At 55.3% G+C, this 23,142-nt stretch overlaps 1 protein-coding gene across 3 annotated transcripts in view; it reads right to left on the reverse strand.

Annotated features, from left to right (window-relative positions):
• Window positions 1-5,494: 5,494 nt before the first annotated feature.
• The window catches only part of pak1 (p21 protein (Cdc42/Rac)-activated kinase 1), a 35,275-nt gene continuing 17,627 nt past the window's right edge, over window positions 5,495-23,142 (reverse strand). For all 3 annotated transcript variants that reach the window (XM_084674982.1, XM_084674983.1, XM_084674979.1), the window contains 10 exons: window positions 22,187-22,300; window positions 19,870-20,080; window positions 18,609-18,672; window positions 10,177-10,225; window positions 9,240-9,352; window positions 8,234-8,351; window positions 7,545-7,644; window positions 6,963-7,159; window positions 6,606-6,743; window positions 5,495-5,621 (listed from right to left, as the gene is read on the reverse strand). In XM_084674982.1, the coding sequence (XP_084531108.1) occupies window positions 5,535-5,621; window positions 6,606-6,743; window positions 6,963-7,159; window positions 7,545-7,644; window positions 8,234-8,351; window positions 9,240-9,352; window positions 10,177-10,225; window positions 18,609-18,672; window positions 19,870-20,080; window positions 22,187-22,300 (1,191 nt within the window). In that variant the 3' untranslated portion in view covers window positions 5,495-5,534. The remainder of the gene's footprint in view (window positions 5,622-6,605; window positions 6,744-6,962; window positions 7,160-7,544; window positions 7,645-8,233; window positions 8,352-9,239; window positions 9,353-10,176; window positions 10,226-18,608; window positions 18,673-19,869; window positions 20,081-22,186; window positions 22,301-23,142) is intronic.

Consider the following 23,142-nt stretch of genomic DNA (forward strand, 5'->3'; position numbering starts at 1 on the left):
CCACAATATGAGTTCCCATGGTTACAGGACACTCATAATGGAAATCATATCTGTGGACCTTGATCTAAGGAGCGTTGTTACGCAACACTGTTACCAACGCCATAGGACACTTGAGTATAGACTTAAACGTCACCCATCTCAACGACTCATTTCAAGTCCCCAACGAGTCTTGAGGCATGGACAATTAAAATCTGTGACAGTATCAACCTCTCTGTGTAGAGTCAATTCATAAATAAATTAAACATTCTGATTGAGGGCGAAGGTTGCAGGGACGTTCATCAGAACCCCGTCACTGATGATTTTTGCAGTTGCGGGACGGTTTGTAAAGGGTGTAAGAGGACTGGTTTATGTGCGCGCGTGCGTGTTAAGGGGGTTTGTTGGTACAAGAACATCGTTGTGTTCTGCAGTCGGACGCAGTCACTGTGAACACATCTATCAGCCTGGTGCTCGCGTGCTAAAGCATGTGCGACAGAGGCGAAAGGGGGAGCAAGCAATTTTCTCCTCTCGCTCATGCAGAGTAATTGATTATTCTCTGCAAGCGGCAGACTCGTTGTCATATAAAGCAGTAGCGATACAGCGAGGGACAAACAGCCACGCAGGGAGACGACGTAGATGTAGTTAGCTATCGATCACACAGTGGCGCAGTCGCTTCCTCCAGTGCTGACACTTGTTATGTTGAGAGGGAACAGCCGGCGTGGGTCTTGATCCTATAACCCAGCGGTTAGAGGTTAAACTCACTGCTTACTTAGACAGGCAGACAAAAGCGGGTTAGAACACTTCACCCATTCCCTGGGGTTCATAAGAGAGAGCTCATACACAACTCCATACACAAACAAGTCAGAACGTCAATGTACTGAGTGACAAAGAATGACGAGCCAAATTAGAGTTGTTAGTTAACGCATCACGAAGGGTATAACCCTTAAAAACATCGGGGCGTCAAAAAGCGTGTTGTCAAAAGATTTTCGTCAGTTATTTTCCGTTTTCAGATTATTGCCAGTGGATTAGCGGTGTTCTGTCTGGCTCTGTTAATCACCCTAATCAGACATAGTGCTGTATCTTTTGCCTAGCAGCTTATAGAGGAGAGCAATAGCGGCTTTGCGACAATAGTGTTGCAATGGCAATGGCAGCTCATAAGTGTATTAGGGGAGTCAGATGGCTGAGCGGTGAGGGAGTCAGGCTAGTGATCAGAAGGTTGCCAGATCGATTCCCTGCCGTGCAAATTGACGTTGTGTCCTTGGGCAAGGCACTTCACCCTACTTGCCTCGGGGGAATGTCCCTGTACTTACTGTAAGTCGCTCTGGATAAGAGCGTCTGCTAAATGTGTTGCAACAATACAAGTAAGTCCTACATTATACTATGATGAGACTGCAATATTATATATGTGTGTCAACAGGACCTTTATTCATAAGAAGCAGATTTTCGTCGTTTCCCATCTGAATCATGATGTGATCAGTAACTTTTTACACAAGTCCATCTGATAGATAACCAGACAATGTACAAAGGTGTGTACGTCTTTGTGTGTGTGTCTTACAGTCCTCTGCAGTTCTCTCCATCTGCAGTGTCTTACATAATATTTAGCCGTTTTCACCGTTAGGGATGACACAGTCCACTGGACTAGGAGGTGTTGGGTGAGCCCCTCCCTCCCTCCCTCTTACTTTGGCCCCCCATCACGATGGTGAGGGGGGTAGTTACAGTGAGTAGGGTAGATACGGTGAGTGGGGTAGATACGGTGAGTGGGGTAGATACGGTGAGTGGGGTAGTTACAGTGAGTAGGGTAGATACGGTGAGTGGGGTAGTTACGGTGAGGGGGGTAGTTACAGTGAGTGGGGTAGTTACGGTGAGGGGGGTAGTTACGGTGAGTGGGGTAGTTACGGTGAGGGGGGTAGATACGGTGAGTGGGGTAGTTACGGTGAGTGGGATAGATACGGTGAGTGGGGTAGATACGGTGAGTGGGGTAGTTATGGTGAGGGGGGTAGTTACGGTGAGGGGAGTAGTTACAGTGAGTGAGGTAGTTACGGTGAGTGGGGTAGATATGGTGAGTGGGGTAGTTATGGTGAGGGGGGTAGTTACAGTGAGTGAGGTAGTTACGGTGAGTGGGGTAGTTACGGTGAGTGGGGTAGATACGGTGAGTGGGGTAGATACGGTGAGTGGGGTAGGACTTAAAGGTGACAGCTTTCTGTTCTGTGATGACAGGAGATGACGTCAAACATGGTGGAAGAAAGATGCATGTCAAAGACAGGAAGGAAGCAGGGATGAGGGAAGGGAACAAGGTGGTTAAAGGTACGTTTAATTGTTGCAGAGTTTGCGTTCCTCTAAGAAGGGGTTTAGCATCCTCCTGCAGTCTCGCCTCTTTTCCCCTCTTTTTCTAACCCCTTTCCTCTCTTTCAACCATCCTTTCACCACCACCCCCCGTCTCACTCCTCCCTTCTTCCTCTCTTTCAACCATCCTTTCACCACCACCCCCCGTCTCACTCCTCCCTTCTCCATCCTCCCCCTCTCCCCCTCTCCTTCTCTTCCTGTGGTCGTTTGTCCTTGTCGTCGCTGCGTCACACTCTGGCGTTCCTACACAACTCTCTTTTCCCCCCATCCTTCGCTCTCTCTCCCTCTCTCTCTCTTAGGTGCCAACTCAGCAAGAAGCAGCCCCATTACTCCTCACAGCACCAGACAGAGGCAGGGAGACCGGGCAGGACAGAGAAAGTAGGAGAGAGAGAGAGGGGGATGAGAGAGGGGAGTGATAGAGAGGGAGGGGAGAGCGAGAGCGAGGCGGAGAAAAAAAGCGATAAAAGAAGAAGGTCGAGCTAAGAGAAGACAAACCGAGCAGAAACACAGAGTCAACGTTTTCCTAACAGCAGGGCATTAGATCTCGACAGTTAGGCTCAATGAAACGCAAATCTCCCTTATGGTGGGATATGATGATGTGTGTGTAGCAGAGTAGAGCAGCGCTAACGAGCTCGTTACAACACGTCTACAGTCTCAGGACCACAAAGAGAACGGCAGCTCGAGCCAAACCCACCCGCTCTGCACCAGTGGGCGTCGGGCCGGCAAACCCTTGAGAAGTAGCTGCTAATCAGTTGTAAATCCTTGTGCCCAGTGGCAGCACTCAGTCGTATTTGTTGAGACAGTTTGTGTGTGTGTGTTTGGGGGAGGGGGTATTAGCTAAGATTTTAAGGAGGATTAAAGTGCTGGTACAGTAAGACCTTTCTCCTGAAAGATGAAGGTGAGGGGAGAGGTGGGTGGTGTCCTTCAGAGGGGAGTGGGGTTAATAAGGAGGCAAGGGTGGGGTGAAGGGGGTGGGTGGGGGAGAGGTTCAGGGAAGAGTGAGGGAGAGGGGATGAAAGGATGAAATGTTGGCCAGAGGATAAGGAGAGGGTGAGAGTGACTGGAGCAGTGCATGATGGGTAGAGGGGGGTGACAGACCAGGGTGTCTCTGGCCGAGCGCCTGTCCCGGAGGTGGTGTTCACTCTCCCCATGCTCCTCCAGGCAAACCAGGAGACAAGCGAATACTGTGGCATAAGAATACCGTCCCCAGACGAATACACCAGGTCCTCACACTGAGCCACACCACCCACACTTTGTCTTCATTGGCATATGGGGGAGTGAACAGTTTAAGTCTCAGGCATCAGTAAATAGCCGTTTAATTAGAGAGAGAGAAAAAACGCAATCTAATTTCACACACGGACGAATGACCGACCCTGAGGATTACTGCAGTCAGCCATGGAACAACATTTGACATAATTGCCTGAATGGAGGGGAGAGCCGCAATGCCCACCAAAGCACCAAGAGAGATTGTTTGTGTGTAAGTGTGTGTGTGTGTGTGTGTGGTGGGGGAGTTCTGGTCCACTTGGCAGAGCTGTCCTGGATTTCAACATCACCATAAGAGGGGGAGGGTGGTTCTCTATTAGCTGACAAGTACAACAGTGTCAGAAGGTTCTAGCAGGATCATAAGCTCACTGTTGACGATAAACCCCCCTAGACAATGTTATGGGAAAGAGTCGGTGTAACTAACCAATTTTTGCACAACTATGAATGTTTTTCCCTTGTTACATGTTTTGCTTGTTTTTCTTATTGGAGTGGTGTCAGTAAGTCAATCCAATGGTAAAAAAACAACAACAAAAAATCAGAATGACAGCATTTATAGTTTATTAGTCACTCGTGTTCAGAGTTGTTCAGAGAATCAAAAAGACTTATAAACAGATAAATTATGGCTCCAATACACAGGGAACAAACAGACTTCATAGTGATGGTCTTCTCCGGGCCAAACTCAGTCTAACACACCATGAAAGCAACACAGCCGGACAGCACATCGTCAAAAACACTTTATATATGATGGGTGATAATCAGAGAGGTTGACAGTCAACCTTTATTCTCTTTTGAGAGTTATATCTGTCGGTCGCTTCTGCCTGGTCACTTTCACAGCATATTCAGACGAAAGTTCTGGACCTCAAATACAAGTCTCGCACCTGTGGGTCAATTTAAGGCCGAAGGTCCATTAACGCTACATAGAAAACAAACGTAACAGAAATTTGATCTTTGACATTTTCATTGGAGTTTCGTTTTTCAAGACAAAGCAAGTGACGAAAGACAAAGACTGCAGCATATCTTTTGATTTCAGTTTTTTCTCTCCTTCAATGCAGTTTCTTTACATGAAATGTACATATTATTTTCAGAGGGGATAGGGTCGTCACAGCCATTCTGACACACACAGTCTTTTTCTTCTGACAACAGGATAGAGATATAAACGTACCTACCTTATCGTACACAAGCATCCTTCATAGCATCATCATCATCATAATTCATATCACTATCATTGTTTTACACATTTGTTATAAAAGGTTTTGACATGCACATCCAAACACTTCTACCTTCGTCTCCACTAGAGGGTGAAGTGGACCAGTATTGATTCTTCCAGCTCAGAGTGCAGATTCCAACGTACCATACTTCACCTCTCATCATCAACTAAGCTACAATCAAACAGAACCCCCCCCCCCTCCCCCGATCTGAATAAAAAACACCGGATGAAACTAAATAGCACTTTTGAGACTCAACAGATAAAATGAACAGTCACAAACAAACAAATTAAAAACTAGACAAACTCAAAGAAGAAAACAAACTAAGACCCCCTGACCCAATCCCAAACCCCAACACACGCACACACAACCACTCACCCACCCATACACACGTGCATACACACACACACACCTGACACACACACACATACACACACACGTACACACACATGTACACACACACACAGACACACACACACACACACTCTTAGTCTGTGGTTGGTTGAGAAGGTAACTACTGTGGGTCTTCCACAGAAAGCCAGATGAGTCTTTGGGCTCAGAGCTCCTCTCCAATCAGATCAGTGTATTCATACCATGGTTTTACATCACTCGAGGATTGGTGACATCATCATTCAGCGCCTTATGTGGTGAATTTGACGTTCAAGCAGGGGTGGTCTGGAGAAAGGGCGGGGGGCGGGGGAGGGGGGGGCAAGGGGGGTCGGGGTGCACAGTGCAGGGTCCAGCTGACTAGCGGTTGTTCTTTGCTGCTTCCTTCGCTGCCAGGATGAGGGGGGTGAGACTGGAGAGAGGCTTGGCCACCTTTAAGAACTGGTGCTGAGAGAGAGAGACATAGAGAGAGAGAGACATAGAGAGAGAGAGACATAGAGAGAGAGAGGCACAGAGAGAGAGAGACATAGAGAGAGAGAGACATAGAGAGAGAGAGGCACAGAGAGAGAGAGACATAGAGAGAGAGCAGGAAAGAGAAAGAGGAGGAAAAGAGAATAAATGGGTGTTATGTCCGGGGACTGAGAGTTGATAAACACAGGTCCATAGAGGATTACACACTGCAAGAATACAGCTGACACAAAGAGGAGAGAAGTGCAGGTTGTCCTCCTGTGAATCTCTGTACAGAAATAACACAGACACACACACACACACACACACACACACACACACACAGACACACACACACACACACACAGACACACACACACACAGACACACACACACACACAGACACACACACACACACACACAGACACACACACACACAGACACACACACACACAGACACACACACACACACAGACACACACACACACAGACACACACACACACAGACACACACAGACACACACACACACACACACACACACACAAATCCACTAGCCCTAAATTCAATTACCTCAGATGTTGCCCACTCAAGCTCTACAGAGAACCTTGACAGTTTTCTATCTCTACTTCCCTTTTATCCTGTTTTCTGGCTGCAGCCCTGAGTCATTCTGCAGTTATAAAACTTATTTTCTCTTGCTCCTCTCTCTCTGTTTCTCTCTCTCTCTCCCCCCCCCTCTCTCTCTCTCTCTCTCTCTCTCTCTCTCTCTTCCCTCGCTCATCCATCTGTTGGATTGTACAAGCTATCCCCAGACACCAGCTCCACTCAGAATTCCCTCCCCCCTCCCCTCCCCCTCCCCCTCCCCCTCCCCGTCTCCCTCTCCCCTCTCCCTCTCCCTCTCCCTCTCCCCTCCCCTCCCTCTCCCTCTCCCCATCCCCCTCTCTCTCTCTCTCTCTCTCTCTCTCTCTCTATGTCTCTCTCTCTACCTGCAGCAGTTCTTTAGCAGATCCTCTCTTCTCCACGTCCATCTCCAGACAGCGGTTCAGGAAGTCCCGGAATATTGACGACAGTTTCTCCGGGTTCTGGAGTTCTGGTGTTCCGTTGGTTGCGATGAGATACAGAGCCTTAAAGAGTTCACACGATAACATCTCAGAGGCCCTTCTTTCATGGGAAGATATCATACACCCAGATATACCCAAATATATATACATAATTACACACACACCCATAAATACTGTATATATAGCTAGATATACCCATATAGATATATTCCCATGTATACCCCTGCCTACATGTACGTAGTAACCATCCACACCTCCATAGAGGACAGGTGGGAGACTCACCCTGAGGGGGTTCTCGTTGAGGTATGGAGGTTCTCCCTCCACCATTTCTATGGCCATGATGCCCAGGGACCAGATGTCCACCTTGGGCCCGTAGGCCTTGCGGGTCACCACCTCTGGGGCCATCCAGTAGGGCGTGCCCACCATGGTGCTGCGCTTGCTCTGCTCCGGGGTGATCTGGGCGCAGAAGCCGAAGTCCGCTACGATGGGGTGGGGAGGAGAGGGAAGGAGAGAGAGATGGATTCAGATGGCTGAGCGGTTAGGTAATCGGGCTGTTAATCAGAAGGTTGCCAGTTTGATTCCTCAGCCGTGCCAAATGACGTTGTGTCCTTGGGCAAGGCATTTCGCCCTACTTGCCTCGGGGGGAATGTCCCTGTACTTACTGTAAGTCGCTCTGGATAAGAGTGTCTGCTAAATGACTCAATGTAAATGTTTCATTCTTGGAAGGGTTTAGAACTTGTCTGTCTCCATGGACTCAAACAGATGTGGTGTGGCAGCGCCCTCCAGTGGTCAGAGGGCAACACTGCACAGTTACTGTGGTGTACAGGCAGGTTAAGTGTTTAGTGAGTTGGGAGGGGGACTGACTGAGTTTGACGGAGCCGTCCATCCCCAGCAGGATGTTGTCACTCTTGATGTCTCGATGGATCACCTGGTTGGAATGGAGGAACTCTAACGCCTGTAGACACTGCAGAGAGAGAGGGAAGGAGGGGGCAGAGGGCGGGGTGGAGCGAGAGGGAGAGGGAGAGGGAGAGGGAGAGGGAGAGGGAGAGGGAGAGGGAGAGGGGAGAGGGAGGGGAGAGGGAGAGGGAGAGAGGGAGAGGGAGAGGGAGAGGGAGAGGGAGAGGGAGAGGGAGAGGGAGAGGGAGAGGGAGAGGGAGAGGGAGAGGGAGAGGGAGAGGGAGAGGGAGAGGGAGAGGGAGAGGGAGAAAGAGAGAGAGAGAGAGAGAGAGAGAGAGAGAGAGAGAGAGAGAGAGAGAGAGAGAGAAAGAGAGAGAGAGAGAGAGAGGGAGAGGGAGAGGGAGAGGGAGAGGGAGAGGGAGAGGGAGAGGGAGAGGGAGAGGGAGAGGGAGAGGGAGAGAGGCTTAGTCTTGTGAAGTTTTCTGGCTATTATGTGTAAAATTTGAAAAGAATTGCAAAGATGAGCTTGTGAGATGAGCTTGTGAGAGAGTTAAAGTATATCAGCAACAGAATGTGGATATTTACCACACACACAATCTCACACTCACGCACACGCACACACACAGTTTTGCCAGCCCAGCTCCCACAGTTCCTACCTCTCGACACACTGCAGCAATTTGAGCCTCGTCCATACAAGTTTCCGTGACAACGTCAGTCAAGGACCCTCCAGCCAGATACTCCATCACCACCCAAAGCTCGTCTCCCACCAGGTAACTATGGCAACCGCACAACCAGACACACAAACACACACCAGTACATTAGTGACTCAATAAATCTGGTTGCCACGGTGAAAGTAGGGGTGTGCATACATGCATGTGCCGTCATTGCCTCTCATTTGGTAACCATGGATATCAGGCTCTGGGCTCGCCTAGTTGCGAGTCAACTTGGGTTGTCAGGGGTGACAGACAGACAATAACAGCACTGGATTGGCGGAGGGAGGGGCAGGGAGGGAGGGAGGGAGGGAGGGAGGGAGGGAGGGAGGGAGGGAGGGAGGGAGGGAGGGAGGGAGGAGCAGAGGGAGGGAGGAGCAGAGGGAGGGAGGGAGGGAGGAGCAGAGGGGGGGAGGGAGGAGCAGAGGGAGGGAGGGAGGGAGGGAGGGAGGGAGGGAGGGAGGGAGGAGCGGAGGGAGGGAGGGAGGGAGGGAGGGAGGGAGGGAGGGAGGGAGGGAGGGAGGGAGGGAGGAGCGGAGGGAGGGAGGAGCGGAGGGAGGGAGGGAGGAGCAGAGGGAGGGAGGGAGGGGCAGGGAGGGAGGGTGGGAGAGAGGGAGGGAGGGAGGAGCAGAGGGAGGGAGGGAGGGAGGGAGGGAGGGAGGGAGGGAGGGAGGGAGGGAGGGAGGGAGGGAGGGAGAGAGGGAGAGAGGGAGAGAGGGAGAGAGGGAGAGAGGGAGGGAGGAGCAGAGGGAGGGAGGGAGGAGCAGAGGGAGGGAGGGAGGAGCAGAGGGAGGGAGGGAAGAGCGGAGGGAGGGAGGGAGGGATGAGCAGAGGGAGGGAGGGAGGGAGGGAGGGAGGGAGGGAGGGAGGGAGGGAGGGAGGGAGGGAGGAGCAGAGGGAGGGAGGGAGGGATGAGCAGAGGGAGGGAGGGAGGAGCAGAGGGAGGTCAGACCTGTCCAGGTAGTTGACTATGTTGGGGTTCTTGTTTTCCCGCATCACCAGGATCTCATTAATGATCAGCTCCTTCTTAGGCTGCTGCTGCAGATTCATCTGCTTTATGGCCACCTGAGAGAGAGAGAGAGAGGCAGAGAGAGGCAGAGAGAGAAGCAGAGAGAGAGGGAGGGGGAGAGAGACACCTGAATCAGAATCAGAATGGGTTTTAAATTGCCATGAAAGTTTGCACAGACAAGGAATTTGCTTTTAAACATATAGGAATCTTAAAAAATGTAATATAAGGTCTAACTATACTAAGGGTACATAAACTAGCAATACTAATTGTATTTAGAATTGAAATCAAATATACAATACACACAGAGAGGGGAGAGAGAGAAGGGAGAGATACAGAGAGAGAGAGAGAGAGAGAGAGAGAGAGAGAGAGGGGTAGGGAGGGAGGGAGGGGAGAGAGGGATGGAGGGAGGGAGGGAGGGAGGGAGAGAGGGAGGGAGGGAGGGAGGGAGGGAGGGAGGGAGGGAGGGAGGGAAGGAGGGATGGATGGAGGGAGGGAGGGAGGGAGGGAGGGAGAGAGGGATGGAGGGATGGAGGGAGGGAGGGAGGGAGAGAGGGAAAAAGAGCAAAAGAGAGAGGTGGAGAGCGAGGAGAACAATTAGAAGGGTGACGGGAAATTTCTTGTTTTTCAACTCTCGGTTAAAGACTTTTAGATTCAATAGGAGTGTAAAAGGAGGCTGTAAAGTGTGAAATTGGTGGAGATTAGCAGCGAGGGTGAGTGTGTTCAAATCACAGTGATGCAGATTAGACTGGGGTCAAAATAACTGCACATCATCACAGAGCGTTAAAATAGGCTTAAAAAGAGAAAGCAGTGTGAACCATACTTCTTAGAAGAGGTAGAGAAGGGAGGAGGAGCAAGGGAAATGGAGAAGGATGAATCTTACCTCCTGTCCTGTGGCGATGTCTATGGCTGTGTAGACTGTTCCGGAAGCCCTAAACACCAGGAAAATGGATATGAGGCATTAATCCTAATCAAGACAACCGTGTTGTTGTGTGTGTGTGTTTACCAGAGAGAGGGAGGAACAGAGGGGGGAGAGAGGGAGAGAGGGAGGAACAGAGGGGGGAGAGAGGGAGAGAGGGAGGAACAGAGGGGGGAGAGAGGGAGGAACAGAGGGGGGAGAGAGGGAGAGAGGAAGGAACAGAGGGGGGAGAGAGGGAGGAACAGAGGGGGGAGAGAGGGAGAGAGGGAGGAACAGAGGGGGAGAGAGGGAGAGAGGGAGGAACAGAGGGGGGAGAGAGGGAGAGAGGGAGGAACGAGGGGGAGAGATGGAGAGAGGGAGGAACAGAGGGGGGAGAGATGGAGAGAGGGAGGAACAGAGGGGGGAGAGATGGAGAGAGGGAGGAACAGAGGGGGGAGAGATGGAGAGAGGGAGGAACAGAGGGGGAGAGAGGGAGGAACAGAGGGGGGAGAGAGGAAGGAACAGAGGGGGGAGAGATGGAGAGAGGGAGGAACAGAGGGGGGAGAGAGGGAGAGAGGGAGGAACAGAGGGGGGAGAGATGGAGAGAGGGAGGAACAGAGGGGGAGAGAGGGGAGGAACAGAGGGGGGAGAGAGGGAGAGAGGGAGGAACAGAGGGGGGAGAGAGGGAGAGAGGGAGGAACAGAGGGGGGAGAGAGGGAGAGAGGGAGGAACAGAGGGGGAGAGATGGAGAGAGGGAGGAACAGAGGGGGGAGAGAGGGAGGAACAGAGGGGGAGAGAGGGAGAGAGGGAGGAACAGAGGGGGGAGAGAGGGAGGAACAGAGGGGGAGAGAGGGAGAGAGGAAGGAACAGAGGGGGGAGAGAGGGAGGAACAGAGGGGGGAGAGAGGGAGGAACAGAGGGGGGAGAGAGGGAGAGAGGGAGGAACAGAGGGGGGAGAGAGGGAGAGAGGGAGGAACAGAGGGGGGAGAGAGGGAGAGAGGGAGGAACAGAGGGGGGAGAGATGGAGAGAGGGAGGAACAGAGGGGGAGAGATGGAGAAGAGGGAGGGACAGAGGGGGAGAGAGGGAGAGAGGGAGGAACAGAGGGGGGAGAGAGGGAGAGAGGGAGGAACAGAGGGGGAGAGATGGAGAGAGGGAGGAACAGAGGGGGGAGAGAGGGAGGAACAGAGGGGGGAGAGAGGAAGGAACAGAGGGGGGAGAGATGGAGAGAGGGAGGAACAGAGGGGGGAGAGATGGAGAGAGGGAGGAACAGAGGGGGGAGAGAGGGAGAGAGGGAGGAACAGAGGGGGGAGAGAGGGAGAGAGGGAGGAACAGAGGGGGGAGAGATGGAGAGAGGGAGGAACAGAGGGGGGAGAGAGGGAGGAACAGAGGGGGAGAGAGGAAGGAACAGAGGGGGGAGAGAGGGAGAGAGGGAGGAACAGAGGGGGGAGAGATGGAGAGAGGGAGGAACAGAGGGGGGAGAGAGGGAGAGAGGGAGGAACGGAGGGAGAGAGAGAGGGAGGAACAGAGGGGGGAGAGAGGGAGAGAGGAGGAACAGAGGGGAGAGAGGGAGAGAGGGAGGAACAGAGGGAGGGGTGAGAGAGGGAGGAACAGAGGGGGGAGAGAGGGAGAGAGGGAGGAACAGGAGGGAGAGAGAGGGAGAGAGGGAGGAGACAGAGGGGGGAGAGAGGGAGAGAGGGAGGAACGAGGGGGGAGAGATGGAGAGAGGGAGGAACAGAGGGGAGAGAGGGAGAGAGGGAGGAACAGAGGGGGGAGAGAGGGAGGGAGACAGAGGGGGGGGGGGGTGGGAGAGAGGAGAGACAGAGGGGGGAGAGAGGGAGGAACGAGGGGGGAGGGGGAGAGAGGGAGGAACAAGACATGGGAGAGAGGGAGGAACAGAGGGGGGAGAGATGGAGAGAGGGAGGAACAGAGGGGGGAGAGAGGGAGGAACAGAGGGGGGAGAGAGGGAGAGATGGAGGAACAGAGGGGGAGAGAGGGAGGAACAGAGGGGGGAGAGATGGAGAGAGGGAGGAAGGATAGGGGGGAGAGAGGGGAGGAACGGAGGGAGAGATGGAGGGAGGGATGAACAGAGGGAGAGAGGGAGGAACAGAGGGGGGAGAGAGGGAAGAGAGAGAGACAGAGGGGGGAGAGAGAGAGGGAGGAACAGAGGGGGGAGAGAGGGAGAGAGGGAGGAACAGAGGGGGGAGAGATGGAGAGAGGGAGGGACAGAGGGGGGAGAGAGGGAGGTAACAGAGGGGGAGGGAGAGAGGAGGAACAGAGGGAGGGGTGGGATAGAGGAGGTACGTAGGAGGAGAGATGGAGAGAGGGAGGAACAGAGGGGGGAGGGGGTGGGAGAGGGAGGAACAGAGGGGGGAGAGAGGGAGAGAGGGAGGAACGGAGGGAGAAGAGGGAGGAAGGGATAGGGAGAGATGGAGAGAGGGAGGAACAGAGGGGGGAGAGAGGGAGGAACAGAGGGGGGAGAGAGGGAGAGAGGGAGGAACAGAGGGGGGAGAGAGGGAGAGAGGGAGGAACAGAGGGGGGAGAGAGGGAGAGAGGGAGGAACAGAGGGGGGAGAGAGGGAGGAACAGAGGGGGGAGAGATGGAGAGAGGGAGGAACAGAGGGGGGAGAGATGGAGAGAGGGAGGAACAGAGGGGGGAGAGAGGGAGAGAGGGAGGAACAGAGGGGGGAGAGAGGGAGGAACAGAGGGGGGAGAGATGGAGAGAGGGAGGAACAGAGGGGGGAGAGAGGGAGGAACAGAGGGGGGAGAGAGGGAGAGAGGGAGGAACAGAGGGGGGAGAGAGGGAGAGAGGGAGGAACAGAGGGGGGAGAGAGGGAGAGAGGGAGGAACAGAGGGAGGAGAGAGGGAGAGAGGGAGGAACAGAGGGGGGAGAGATGGAGAGAGGGAGGAACAGAGGGGGAGAGAGGGAGGAACAGAGGGGGGAGAGAGGGAGAGAGGGAGGAACAGAGGGGGGAGAGAGGGAGAGAGGGAGGAACAGAGGGAGAGAGGGAGAGAGGGAGGAACAGAGGGGGGAGGATGGAGAGAGGGAGGAACGAGGGGGGAGAGAGGGAGGAACAGAGGGGGGAGAGAGGGAGAGAGGGAGGAACAGAGGGGGAGAGATGGAGAGAGGGAGGAACAGAGGGGGAGAGATGGAGAGAGGGAGGAACAGAGGGAGGATGGGAGAGAGGGAGGGAGAACAGAGGGGGGAGAGAGGGAGAGAGGGAGGAACAGAGGGGGGAGAGAGGGAGGAACAGAGGGGGAGAGATGGAGAGAGGGAGGAACAGAGGGGGGAGAGAGGGAGGAACAGAGGGGGGAGAGAGGGAGAGAGGGAGGAACAGAGGGGGGAGAGAGGGAGAGAGGAGGAACAGAGGTGGGGAGAGAGGGAGAGAGGGAGGAACAGAGGGGGGAGAGGGAGGAACAGAGGGGGGGAGATGGAGAGAGGGAGGAACAGAGGGGGAGAGATGGAGAGAGGGAGGAACAGAGGGGGGAGAGAGGGAGAGAGGGAGGAACAGAGGGGGGAGAGAGGGAGGAACAGAGGGGGGAGAGATGGAGAGAGGGAGGAACAGAGGGGGGAGAGAGGGAGGAACAGAGGGGGGAGAGAGGGAGAGAGGGAGGAACAGAGGGGGAGAGAGGGAGAGAGGGAGGAACAGAGGGGGGAGAGAGGGAGAGAGGGAGGAACAGAGGGGGGAGAGATGGAGAGAGGGAGGAACAGAGGGGGGAGAGAGGGAGAGAGGGAGGAACAGAGGGGGGAGAGAGGGAGGAACAGAGGGGGGAGAGATGGAGAGAGGGAGGAAGCAGAGGGGGGAGAGAGGGAGGAACAGAGGGGGAGAGAGGGAGAGAGGGAGGGACGGGAGGGAGAGATGGAGGAGAGGGAGGAACGGAGGGAGGGATGGAGAGAGGGAGGAACAGAGGGGGGAGAGATGGAGAGAGGGAGGAACAGAGGGGGGAGAGAGGGAGAGAGGGAGGAACAGAGGGGGAGAGAGGGAGGAACAGAGGGGGGAGAGATGGAGAGAGGGAGGAACAGAGGGGGGAGAGAGGGAGGAACAGAGGGGGGAGAGAGGGAGAGAGGGAGGAACAGAGGGGGAGAGAGGGAGAGAGGGAGGAACAGAGGGGAGAGAGGGAGAGAGGGAGGAACAGAGGGGGAGAGAGGGAGGAACAGAGGGGGGAGAGAGGGAGGAGGAACAGAGGGAGAGAGAGAGAGGGAGGAACAGAGGGGGGAGAGATGGAGAGAGGGAGGAACAGAGGGGGGAGAGATGGAGGAACAGAGGGAGAGATGGAGGAACAGAGGGGGGAGAGAGGGAGAGAGGGAGGAACAGAGGGGGGAGAGATGGAGAGAGGGAGGAACAGAGGGGAGAGAGGGAGGAACAGAGGGGGAGAGATGGAGAGAGGGAGGAACAGAGGGGGGAGAGAGGGAGGAACAGAGGGAGAGAGGGAGAGAGGGAGGAACAGAGGGAGAGAGGGAGAGAGGGAGGAACGAGAGGGAGAGAGGGAGAGAGGGAGGGAACAGAGGGAGGGGGTGGAGAGAGGGAGGAACACAGGAGGGAGAGAGGGAGGAACAGAGGGAGAGAGGGAGAGAGGGAGGAAGATAGGGAGAGATGGAGAGAGGGAGGAACAGAGGGGGGAGAGATGGAGAGAGGGAGGAACAGAGGGGGGAGGGATGGAGAGAGGGAGGAACAGAGGGGGAGAGAGGGAGAGAGGGAGGAACAGAGGGGGGAGAGGAAGGAGAGAACAGAGGGGGAGAGATGGAGAGAGGGAGGGAGACGGAGGGAGAAGGGGAGGAACAGAGGGGGGAGAGAGGGAGAGAGGGAGGAACAGAGGGGGGAGAGAGGGAGGGAGGGAGGAACAGAGGGGGGAGAGAGGGAGAGAGGGAGGAACAGAGGGAGAGGGAGGAGAAACAGAGGGGGGAGAGATGGAGAGAGGGAGGAACAGAGGGGGGAGAGATGGAGAGAGGGAGGAACAGAGGGGGGAGAGAGGGAGAGAGGGAGGAACAGAGAGAGAGAGGGAGGGAGACAGAGGGGGAGAGATGGAGAGAGGGAGGAACAGAGGGGGAGAGAGGGAGGAACAGAGGGGGGAGAGAGGGAGAGAGGGAGGAACAGAGGGGGGAGAGAGGGAGAGAGGAGAGAACAGAGGGGGGAGAGAGGGAGAGAGGGAGGAACAGAGGGGGGAGAGATGGAGAGAGGGAGGAACAGAGGGGGGAGAGAGGGAGAGAGGGAGGAACAGAGGGGGAGAGAGGGAGGAACAGAGGGGGGAGAGATGGAGAGAGGGAGGAACAGAGGGAGAGAGGGAGGAACAGAGGGGGGAGAGAGGGAGAGAGGGAGGAACAGAGGGGGGGAGATGGAGAGAGGGAGGAACAGAGGGGGAGAGATGGAGAGAGGGAGGAACAGAGGGGGAGAGATGGAGAGAGGGAGGAACAGAGGGGGGAGAGAGGGAGAGAGGGAGGAACAGAGGGGGGAGAGAGGGAGGAACAGAGGGGGGAGAGATGGAGAGAGGGAGGAACAGAGGGGGGAGAGAGGGAGGAACAGAGGGGGGAGAGAGGGAGAGAGGGAGGGAGACGGAGGGAGAGAGGGAGAGAGGGAGGAACAGAGGGGGGAGAGAGGGAAGGGAGGAACAGAGGGGGGAGAGAGGGAGGAACAGAGGGGGGAGAGAGGGAGAGAGGGAGGAACAGAGGGGGGAGAGAGGGAGAGAGGGAGGAACAGAGGGGGGAGAGATGGAGAGAGGGAGGAACAGAGGGGGGAGAGATGGAGGAACAGAGGGGGGAGAGATGGAGGAACAGAGGGGGGAGAGAGGGAGAGAGGGAGGAACAGAGGGAGGGGGTGGGGAGAGGGAGGAACAGAGGGGGAGGGAAGGAGGAACAGAGGGGGGAGAGATGGAGAGAGGGAGGAACAGAGGGGGGAGAGAGGGAGGAACAGAGGGGGGAGAGAGGGAGAGAGGGAGGAACAGAGGGGGAGAGAGGGAGGAACAGAGGGGGGGGAGAGAGGGAGGAACAGAGGGGGGAGAGATGGAGAGAGGGAGGAACAGAGGGGGGAGAGAGGGAGGAACAGAGGGGGGAGAGAGGGAGGAACAGAGGGAGGAGAGATGGAGAGAGGGAGGAACAGAGGGGGGAGAGAGGGAGGAACAGAGGGGGGAGAGAGGGAGAGAGGGAGGAACAGAGGGGGGAGAGATGGAGAGAGGGAGGAACAGAGGGGGAGAGAGGGAGGAACGAGGGGGGGAGAGATGGAGAGAGGGAGGAACAGAGGGGGAGAGATGGAGGAACAGAGGGGGGAGAGATGGAGGAACAGAGGGGGGAGAGATGGAGAGAGGGAGGAACAGAGGGGGGAGAGAGAAGGAAGCAGAGAGGGGGAGAGAGAGAGAGGGAGGAACAGAGGGGGGAGAGAGGGAGAGAGGGAGGAACAGAGGGGGGAGAGAGGGAGGAACAGAGGGGGGAGAGAGGGAGGAACGGAGGGGGGAGAGAGGGAGAGAGGGAGGAACAGAGGGGGGAGAGAGGGAGAGAGGGAGGAACAGAGGGGGGAGAGAGGGAGAGAGGGAGGAACAGAGGGGGGAGAGAGGGAGGAACAGAGGGGGGAGAGAGGGAGAGAGGGAGGAACAGAGGGGGGAGAGAGGGAGAGAGGGAGGAACAGAGGGGGGAGAGATGGAGAGAGGGAGGAACAGAGGGGGGAGAGAGAGGGAGGAACAGAGGGGGGAGAGAGGGAGGAACAGAGGGGGAGAGATGGAGAGAGGGAGGAACAGAGGGGGGAGAGATGGAGAGAGGGAGGAACAGAGGGGAGAGAGAGAGGAACAGAGGGGGAGAGATGGAGAGAGGGAGGAACAGAGGGGGGAGAGAGGGAGGAACAGAGGGGGGAGAGAGGGAGAGAGGGAGGAACAGAGGGGGGAGAGAGGGAGAGAGGGAGGAACAGAGGGGGGAGAGAGAGAGGGAGGAAACGAGGGAGAGAGGGAGGAACAGAGGGGGGAGAGAGGGAACAGAGGGGGGAGAGATGGAGAGAGGGAGGAACAGAGGGGGGAGAGATGGAGAGAGGGAGGAACAGAGGGGGAGAGAGGGAGGAAACAGAGGGGGGAGAGATGGAGAGAGGGAGGAACGGAGGGGGGAGAGAGGGAGGAACAGAGGGGGAGAGAGGGAGAGAGGGAGGAACAGACCTGGGAGAGAGGGAGAGAGGGAGGAACAGAGGGGGAGAGAGGGAGAGAGGGAGAGACAGATAGGGAGAGATGGGAGAAGGTAGGAACACAGAGAGAGGGAGGAACAGAGGGAGAGATGGAGAGAGGGAGGAACAGAGGGAGGGGGTGGGAAGAGGAGGAACAGAGAGAGAGGGAGGAACAGAGGGGGGAGAGAGGGAGAGAGGGAGGGAGAACGAGGGAGAGAGAGACCTAGGGAGGGACGGAGGGAGAGAGAGAGGGAGGAACGGAGGGAGAGAGAGGGAGAGAGGGAGGAACGGAGGGGGGAGAGAGGGAGAGAGGGAGGATACGGAGGGAGGGAGAGTGGAAGAGGAGGGAGAACGGAGGGGGGAGAGATGGAGAGAGGGAGGATACGAGGAGGGAGGGAAAGAGGGAGACAGAGAGAGAGGGAGGAACGGAGGGAGAGAGAGAGAGAGGGAGGGAGGAACAGAGGGGGGAGAGAGGGAGGAACGGAGGGAGAGAGGGAGAGAGGGAGGAACAGAGGGAGGAGAGAGGGAGAGAGGGAGGGACAGAGGGGAGAGGGAGAGAGGGAGGAACAGAGAGGGAGAGATGGAGAGAGGAGGAACAGAGGGAGAGAGAGGGGAGAGAGGGAGGAACAGAGGGGGGAGAGAGGGAGGAACAGAGGGGGGAGAGGGAGAGAGGGAGGAACAGAGGGGGGAGAGAGGGAGAGAGGGAGGAACAGAGGGGAGAGAGAGGGAGAGAGGGAGGAACAGAGGGGGAGAGATGGGAGAGGGAGGAACAGGAGGGAGGGATGGAGAGAGGGAGGAACAGAGGGGGGAGAGAGGGAGAGAGGGAGGAACAGGAGGGAGAGAGGGAGAGAGGGAGGAACAGAGGGGGGAGAGAGGGAGAGAGGGAGGAACAGGGGGAGAGTGGGAGAGAGGGAGGAACAGAGGGGGGAGGAGGGAGAGGGAGGAACAGAGGGGGGAGTGAGGGAGAGAGGGAGGAACAGAGGGGGGAGAGAGGGAGAGAGGGAGGAACAGAGGGGGGAGAGAGGGAGGAACAGAGGGGGGAGAGAGGGAGAGAGGGAGGAACAGAGGGGGGAGAGAGGGAGAGAGGGAGGAACAGAGGGGGGAGAGATGGAGAGAGGGAGGAACAGAGGGGGGAGAGAGGGAGGAACAGAGGGGGGAGAGATGGAGAGAGGGAGGAACAGAGGGGGGAGAGATGGAGAGAGGGAGGAACAGAGGGGGGAGAGAGGGAGGAACAGAGGGGGGAGAGAGGGAGGAACAGAGGGGGGAGAGAGGTGTGGAAGCTCACCCTTGTCCGATCTTCTCAAAGCGGGTGTATTTCTTCTTGGGGTCTCCCACACTGACTATGCTTCCTGTGTGAGGAGAGAGAAGATGAGAGCGAGTGAGAAACTGTCTGGGGAGACAGAGAGAGAAAGGAAGACAGAACCACAGACACAGAAACAGACGACAGACGAACGGAGAGTCTGGACCGTGAGACTGGACCACAGTGCAAACTCTGTGGTCAGTGGCCACCGCTGAAAAACGACTGAACGTGTGTTTGACCACAACATGACCACAACATGACCACAGCCCCAATCAAGGCTCCAACACCTGGATGACAACATGCTGGGCAGACAGAGAGACAGAAGGAGGAGAGGAAGAGAGAATGAGAGGGTAGAGAAAGACAGATGGAAGGAAGGAAGGAAGGAAGGAAGGAAGGAAGGAAGGAAGGAAGGAAGGAAGGAAGGAAGGAAGGAAGGAAGGAAGGAAGGAAGGAAGGAAGGAGAGACAAAGTTACAAAGAAGAAACAAAACTGGCGTCATTCTGCCTCCATAGGAGACATCAACTTTAGGAGAAGAGAGAAAGAAGAGAGAGAGAAGAAGAGAGAGAAGAAGAGAGAGAAGAAGAGAGAGAAGACAGAGACAGACAAGAAGAAATACAGAGAGAGATATGGAGAGAGAGAGAGAGAGAGAGAGGAAGAAAGCGAGACAGAGAGAGAGATAGGGTGAGAGAGATAGGGTGAGAGAGAGAGAGATATGGAGAGAGAGAGAGAGAGAGAAGAAGAAAGAGAGACAGAGAGAGAGATAGGGTGAGAGAGAGACAGAGAGAGAGACTCTTCGGTAGTCTAAACTCTGTAACAAACAGAAGGTGAAGTGAGACACAGTAAAAGACGCACACGCTCAATTTCACTGAGTCACTCGGTAACCGCAGGAGATTGGACGACTGAGAGAGAGAAGGACCAATCAGACGCGAGGAGGTTTGGACAGGGGCTGGGCAGACAGTGGATAGCAGGTCTGGTTGTGGTCAGACAGTATCCTGATCTTACCAGTAGATGGCGACCTTAGTACGTCTGGAGCATGGGAGGGGGGGGGGGGGCGTTGAGAAGTACAGGGTTTCAGTGACAGAGGCTGTGCTTTATGAAGCTAATAATACAGTAGCCGCCAGCCAACTGACGCTCAGCAAAAAATCACGTGGTTCGCAAATACAACATTACACACCAGAACAAATTAACTGAGAAAAAGAGTTTTAGTTGGATGTTTATTTGTGCGTGTGTGTGTGTGTGTCCTTACGTAGTTTCTCCAGGATTTCCTCATCAGACATCTTCTTCTTGCGCTGCTTGTCTCCGGGGCGTGGCAGGGAGGGGCCGGCAGCAGGGGCGGGGCCGGCAGAAGGGGCGGGGCTCTGGGTGGCGCCCTCCGCAGGAGGAGGGGAGATGGGAGACGTGGCCGCGTCTTTGGTGGGGGGAGGGGGGAGGGGCTCGATCACCGACCGAGTGTATATCTAAGGGACAGAGAGAGAGAGAGAGGGACAGAGAGAGACAGAGAGACAGGGGGAGAGAGAGAGAGGGAGAGATAGAGAGAGAGGGAGAGAGAGAGAGGGAGAGAGAGAGTGAGAGACACACAGAGAGACAGAGAGACACAAGGTAAACATCTGTCACTATCCCACAAAAAAACAAACATACAAATGCCTATTCACAGTGAAATGAGGCTTTGTGTGTGTGTGTGTGTGTGTGTGAGAATCAGTGTGTTCTGCCACTAGGCGCTGGGTGCTCCACTCAGGTGAGCCGAGCTGCTGGATCACCATGGCAACAGCGGCGCCATGGCAGCAGGCGCCAAACCACTCGGCCTGTCTGAGCCTCCACTTCAGAGCTCAGGAGTTTAGAGAGGGAGAGAGAGAGAGAGAGAGAGAGAGAGAGAGAGAGAGAGAGAGAGAGAGAGAGAGAGAGAGAGAGAGAGAGAGAGAGAGTTACAGGAAAGTACAGAGAGAGAGGGGGATGAAAAGAGGGATAAAGGAGGGATGAAGGAGGGGAAAACAGCAAGCACCAGAGCAGGAAGAGGAGAGCACGCCCTGTTAGAGAACTGGGACTAATGAAGAGGGAACACATGGTAAACAAGTCACATGTCTAAAGAGGATTCCTGTGTGTCTCTGTTTGGCTGACTGTGATACACAATCAGCTTTCCTTTTATGTTTCTTAAAGCCCCTTCTGACTGTCCTTTAAAGTGACTAGTGCAAAAGTGACTGTGTGTGTGGTGTGTACCTGCATGTGTGTGTGTGTGTGTGTGTGTGTGTACATTCAGCCTCCTGTTGTTAGTGCTCCCCCTCCTGACCTCTCCTCTAATCTGAACACAGAGGGAGAACAGAGGGGCTGTTGTAGATCTGTGTCTAAATGCAGACCCCTGCTGTGTCCCTGCCCGTCACACACACACACACACAGACACACACACACACACACAGACACACACACACACACACAGGGGCACCAACATTCTCATCAGCCCCGTAGCCAGGAGAGGCCTTAACTCAACCCTAGGATGTGTGTTTGGAGCCCTGGGTGTGAGTGCTTTAATAACTGTGTGTGTGTGTGTGTGTGTGTGTGTGTCTGTGTGTGTCTGTGAGAGTGTGTGTGTGTGTGCATCAGAGATAATGAACATTATGCACAGGGTGTTGGTACAGTCTGTAGAGGAACATAACCATTTATTAAATGAACTTTTGAAGGAACTTTTAGTTAGGAACTAACCATGGCCATAAATACAGAAATAGTGCAGTGTGTGTGTGTGTTCTTCCAGAAGAGGAAACATGCTCCAGGGAAGGCATCATTCTGTCACCGGTGACGACAGTGGGGCTTTCTCACATCCCTTTGAGGAGAGGGTGGTGTCTTCTGTGTGAGTGTGTGTGAGTGTGTGTGTGAGTGTGTGCGCGTGCATGCATGGCTCCTTCCTTGCAAAAATCATTAATTCGACGAGGATGAGTTCAAAGCCTTCCAGTTGTCAGCTCTTGCCATTCCCTACCTTGTTCCCCTCCCCTCCCCTCCCCTCCCCACCCCTCCCCTCCCCTCCCCTCCCCTCCCCTCCCCTCCCCTCCCCTCCCCTCCCCTCCCCTCCCCTCCCCTCCCCTCCCCTCCCCTCCCTCCCTCCCTCCCTCCCTCCCTCCCTCCCCTCTCTCCCCTCCCCTCCCTCCTCCCCTCCACCCCCTTTCCACTCCCGCCTCTCTCCCCCCTCCCCTCCCCTCCCCTCCCCTCCCCTCCCCTCCCCTCCCCTCCCCTCCCCTCCCCTCCCCTCCCCTCCCCTCCCCTCCCCTCCCCTCCCCTCCCCTCCCCTCCCCTCCCCTCCCTCCTCCCCTCCCGCCTCTCTCCTCTCCTCTCTCCTCCTGCCCCCTCCTCTGACAGGCCCACAACCCTTTGATGACGTGGCTTTAATGCTGAGACATCACTTGTGAAGGCTCTTTAATGATATGACCCCCCCCCCCCCTCAACCCCCGGGAACTCAAAAACATCCAACACAAAACCACTCCATCCTTTCCAACGGATGTGTGTGTGTGTGTTGATGAAGTCTCTTTTGGAAAGTACCAAGTCAATGAAGTCAATTACCCAGTCTAAGATGTACTTACTGATTTGGTGTGTTCCGGTCGGGGCGCTACCATAGGTGGGGGCACGGCCTCATCCTCGTCCTCGTCCTCGGATACAGTTGCTATGGCGGGCGTCTCTGACACGGCCTTGGAGTTCTGCGATGTTCCGGGGAAGAGAGGGTGGAGCTCAGAGATGTGTCCCAGTGATGTCATCACCTGAGTCCACAACGAAACTAAAACCATCATCGCTTCCTGTTTCCTCACTTCCTCTTCCTTCTCATATCTCATTCTCTTCCCACTGAGTTAGACTCAGAATACCAACACGATGCATAGATGCATAGATACCTTTCCCCCTGTACCATCTCTCCTCCACTGCCCTATCTTTACATCTCCCCTTCTCTCTCTGTCTTGCACACACGCCCTCACTCTCTCTCCCCCTCTCTGTCAATGTCTCTCTCTCTCTCTCTGTGACAGAAGCCAGGCTGCAGATAGATAGAGGGAGTTGGTGAAAGAGGGCAAATATGCTGATTCACAGTGCGGGGTGAGGGACCAGGAGAGGAGAGCAGGGCTGCTCCCCCTGGCTGCTCCTGACTCCTATACTCCCTTCTCTTTACATTCACATGTATTTATTTAGCAGACGCTCTTATCCAGAGCGACTTACAGTAAGTAGAGGGACATTCCCCCCCGAGGTGAAGTGCCTTGCCCAAGGACACAACGTCATTTGGCACGGCGGGGAATCGATCTGCCAACCTTCTGATTACTAGCCCGACTCCCTCACCACTCAGCCATCTGACTCCCTATCCCTATCCCTGTGATGTGGGCTTCCTGTTCTCCCTCCGTCTCACTCAGAGACTCGCTGCTCATAAGTCAGCCCATTCTTCTCGTTTTGCTCATCTTTCACCTTTTACAGCTTCATTTTAGCCATCTGTCTCTACTGCTAACCAACTCTCTTATTCACTCCCTCCCTCTGTCTCTCCCTCCCTCTGTCTCTCCCTCCC

Source organism: Hypomesus nipponensis, chromosome 15, assembly GCF_054491055.1.
Source record: "Hypomesus nipponensis isolate SF chromosome 15, ASM5449105v1, whole genome shotgun sequence".
Taxonomy (NCBI): domain Eukaryota; kingdom Metazoa; phylum Chordata; class Actinopteri; order Osmeriformes; family Osmeridae; genus Hypomesus; species Hypomesus nipponensis.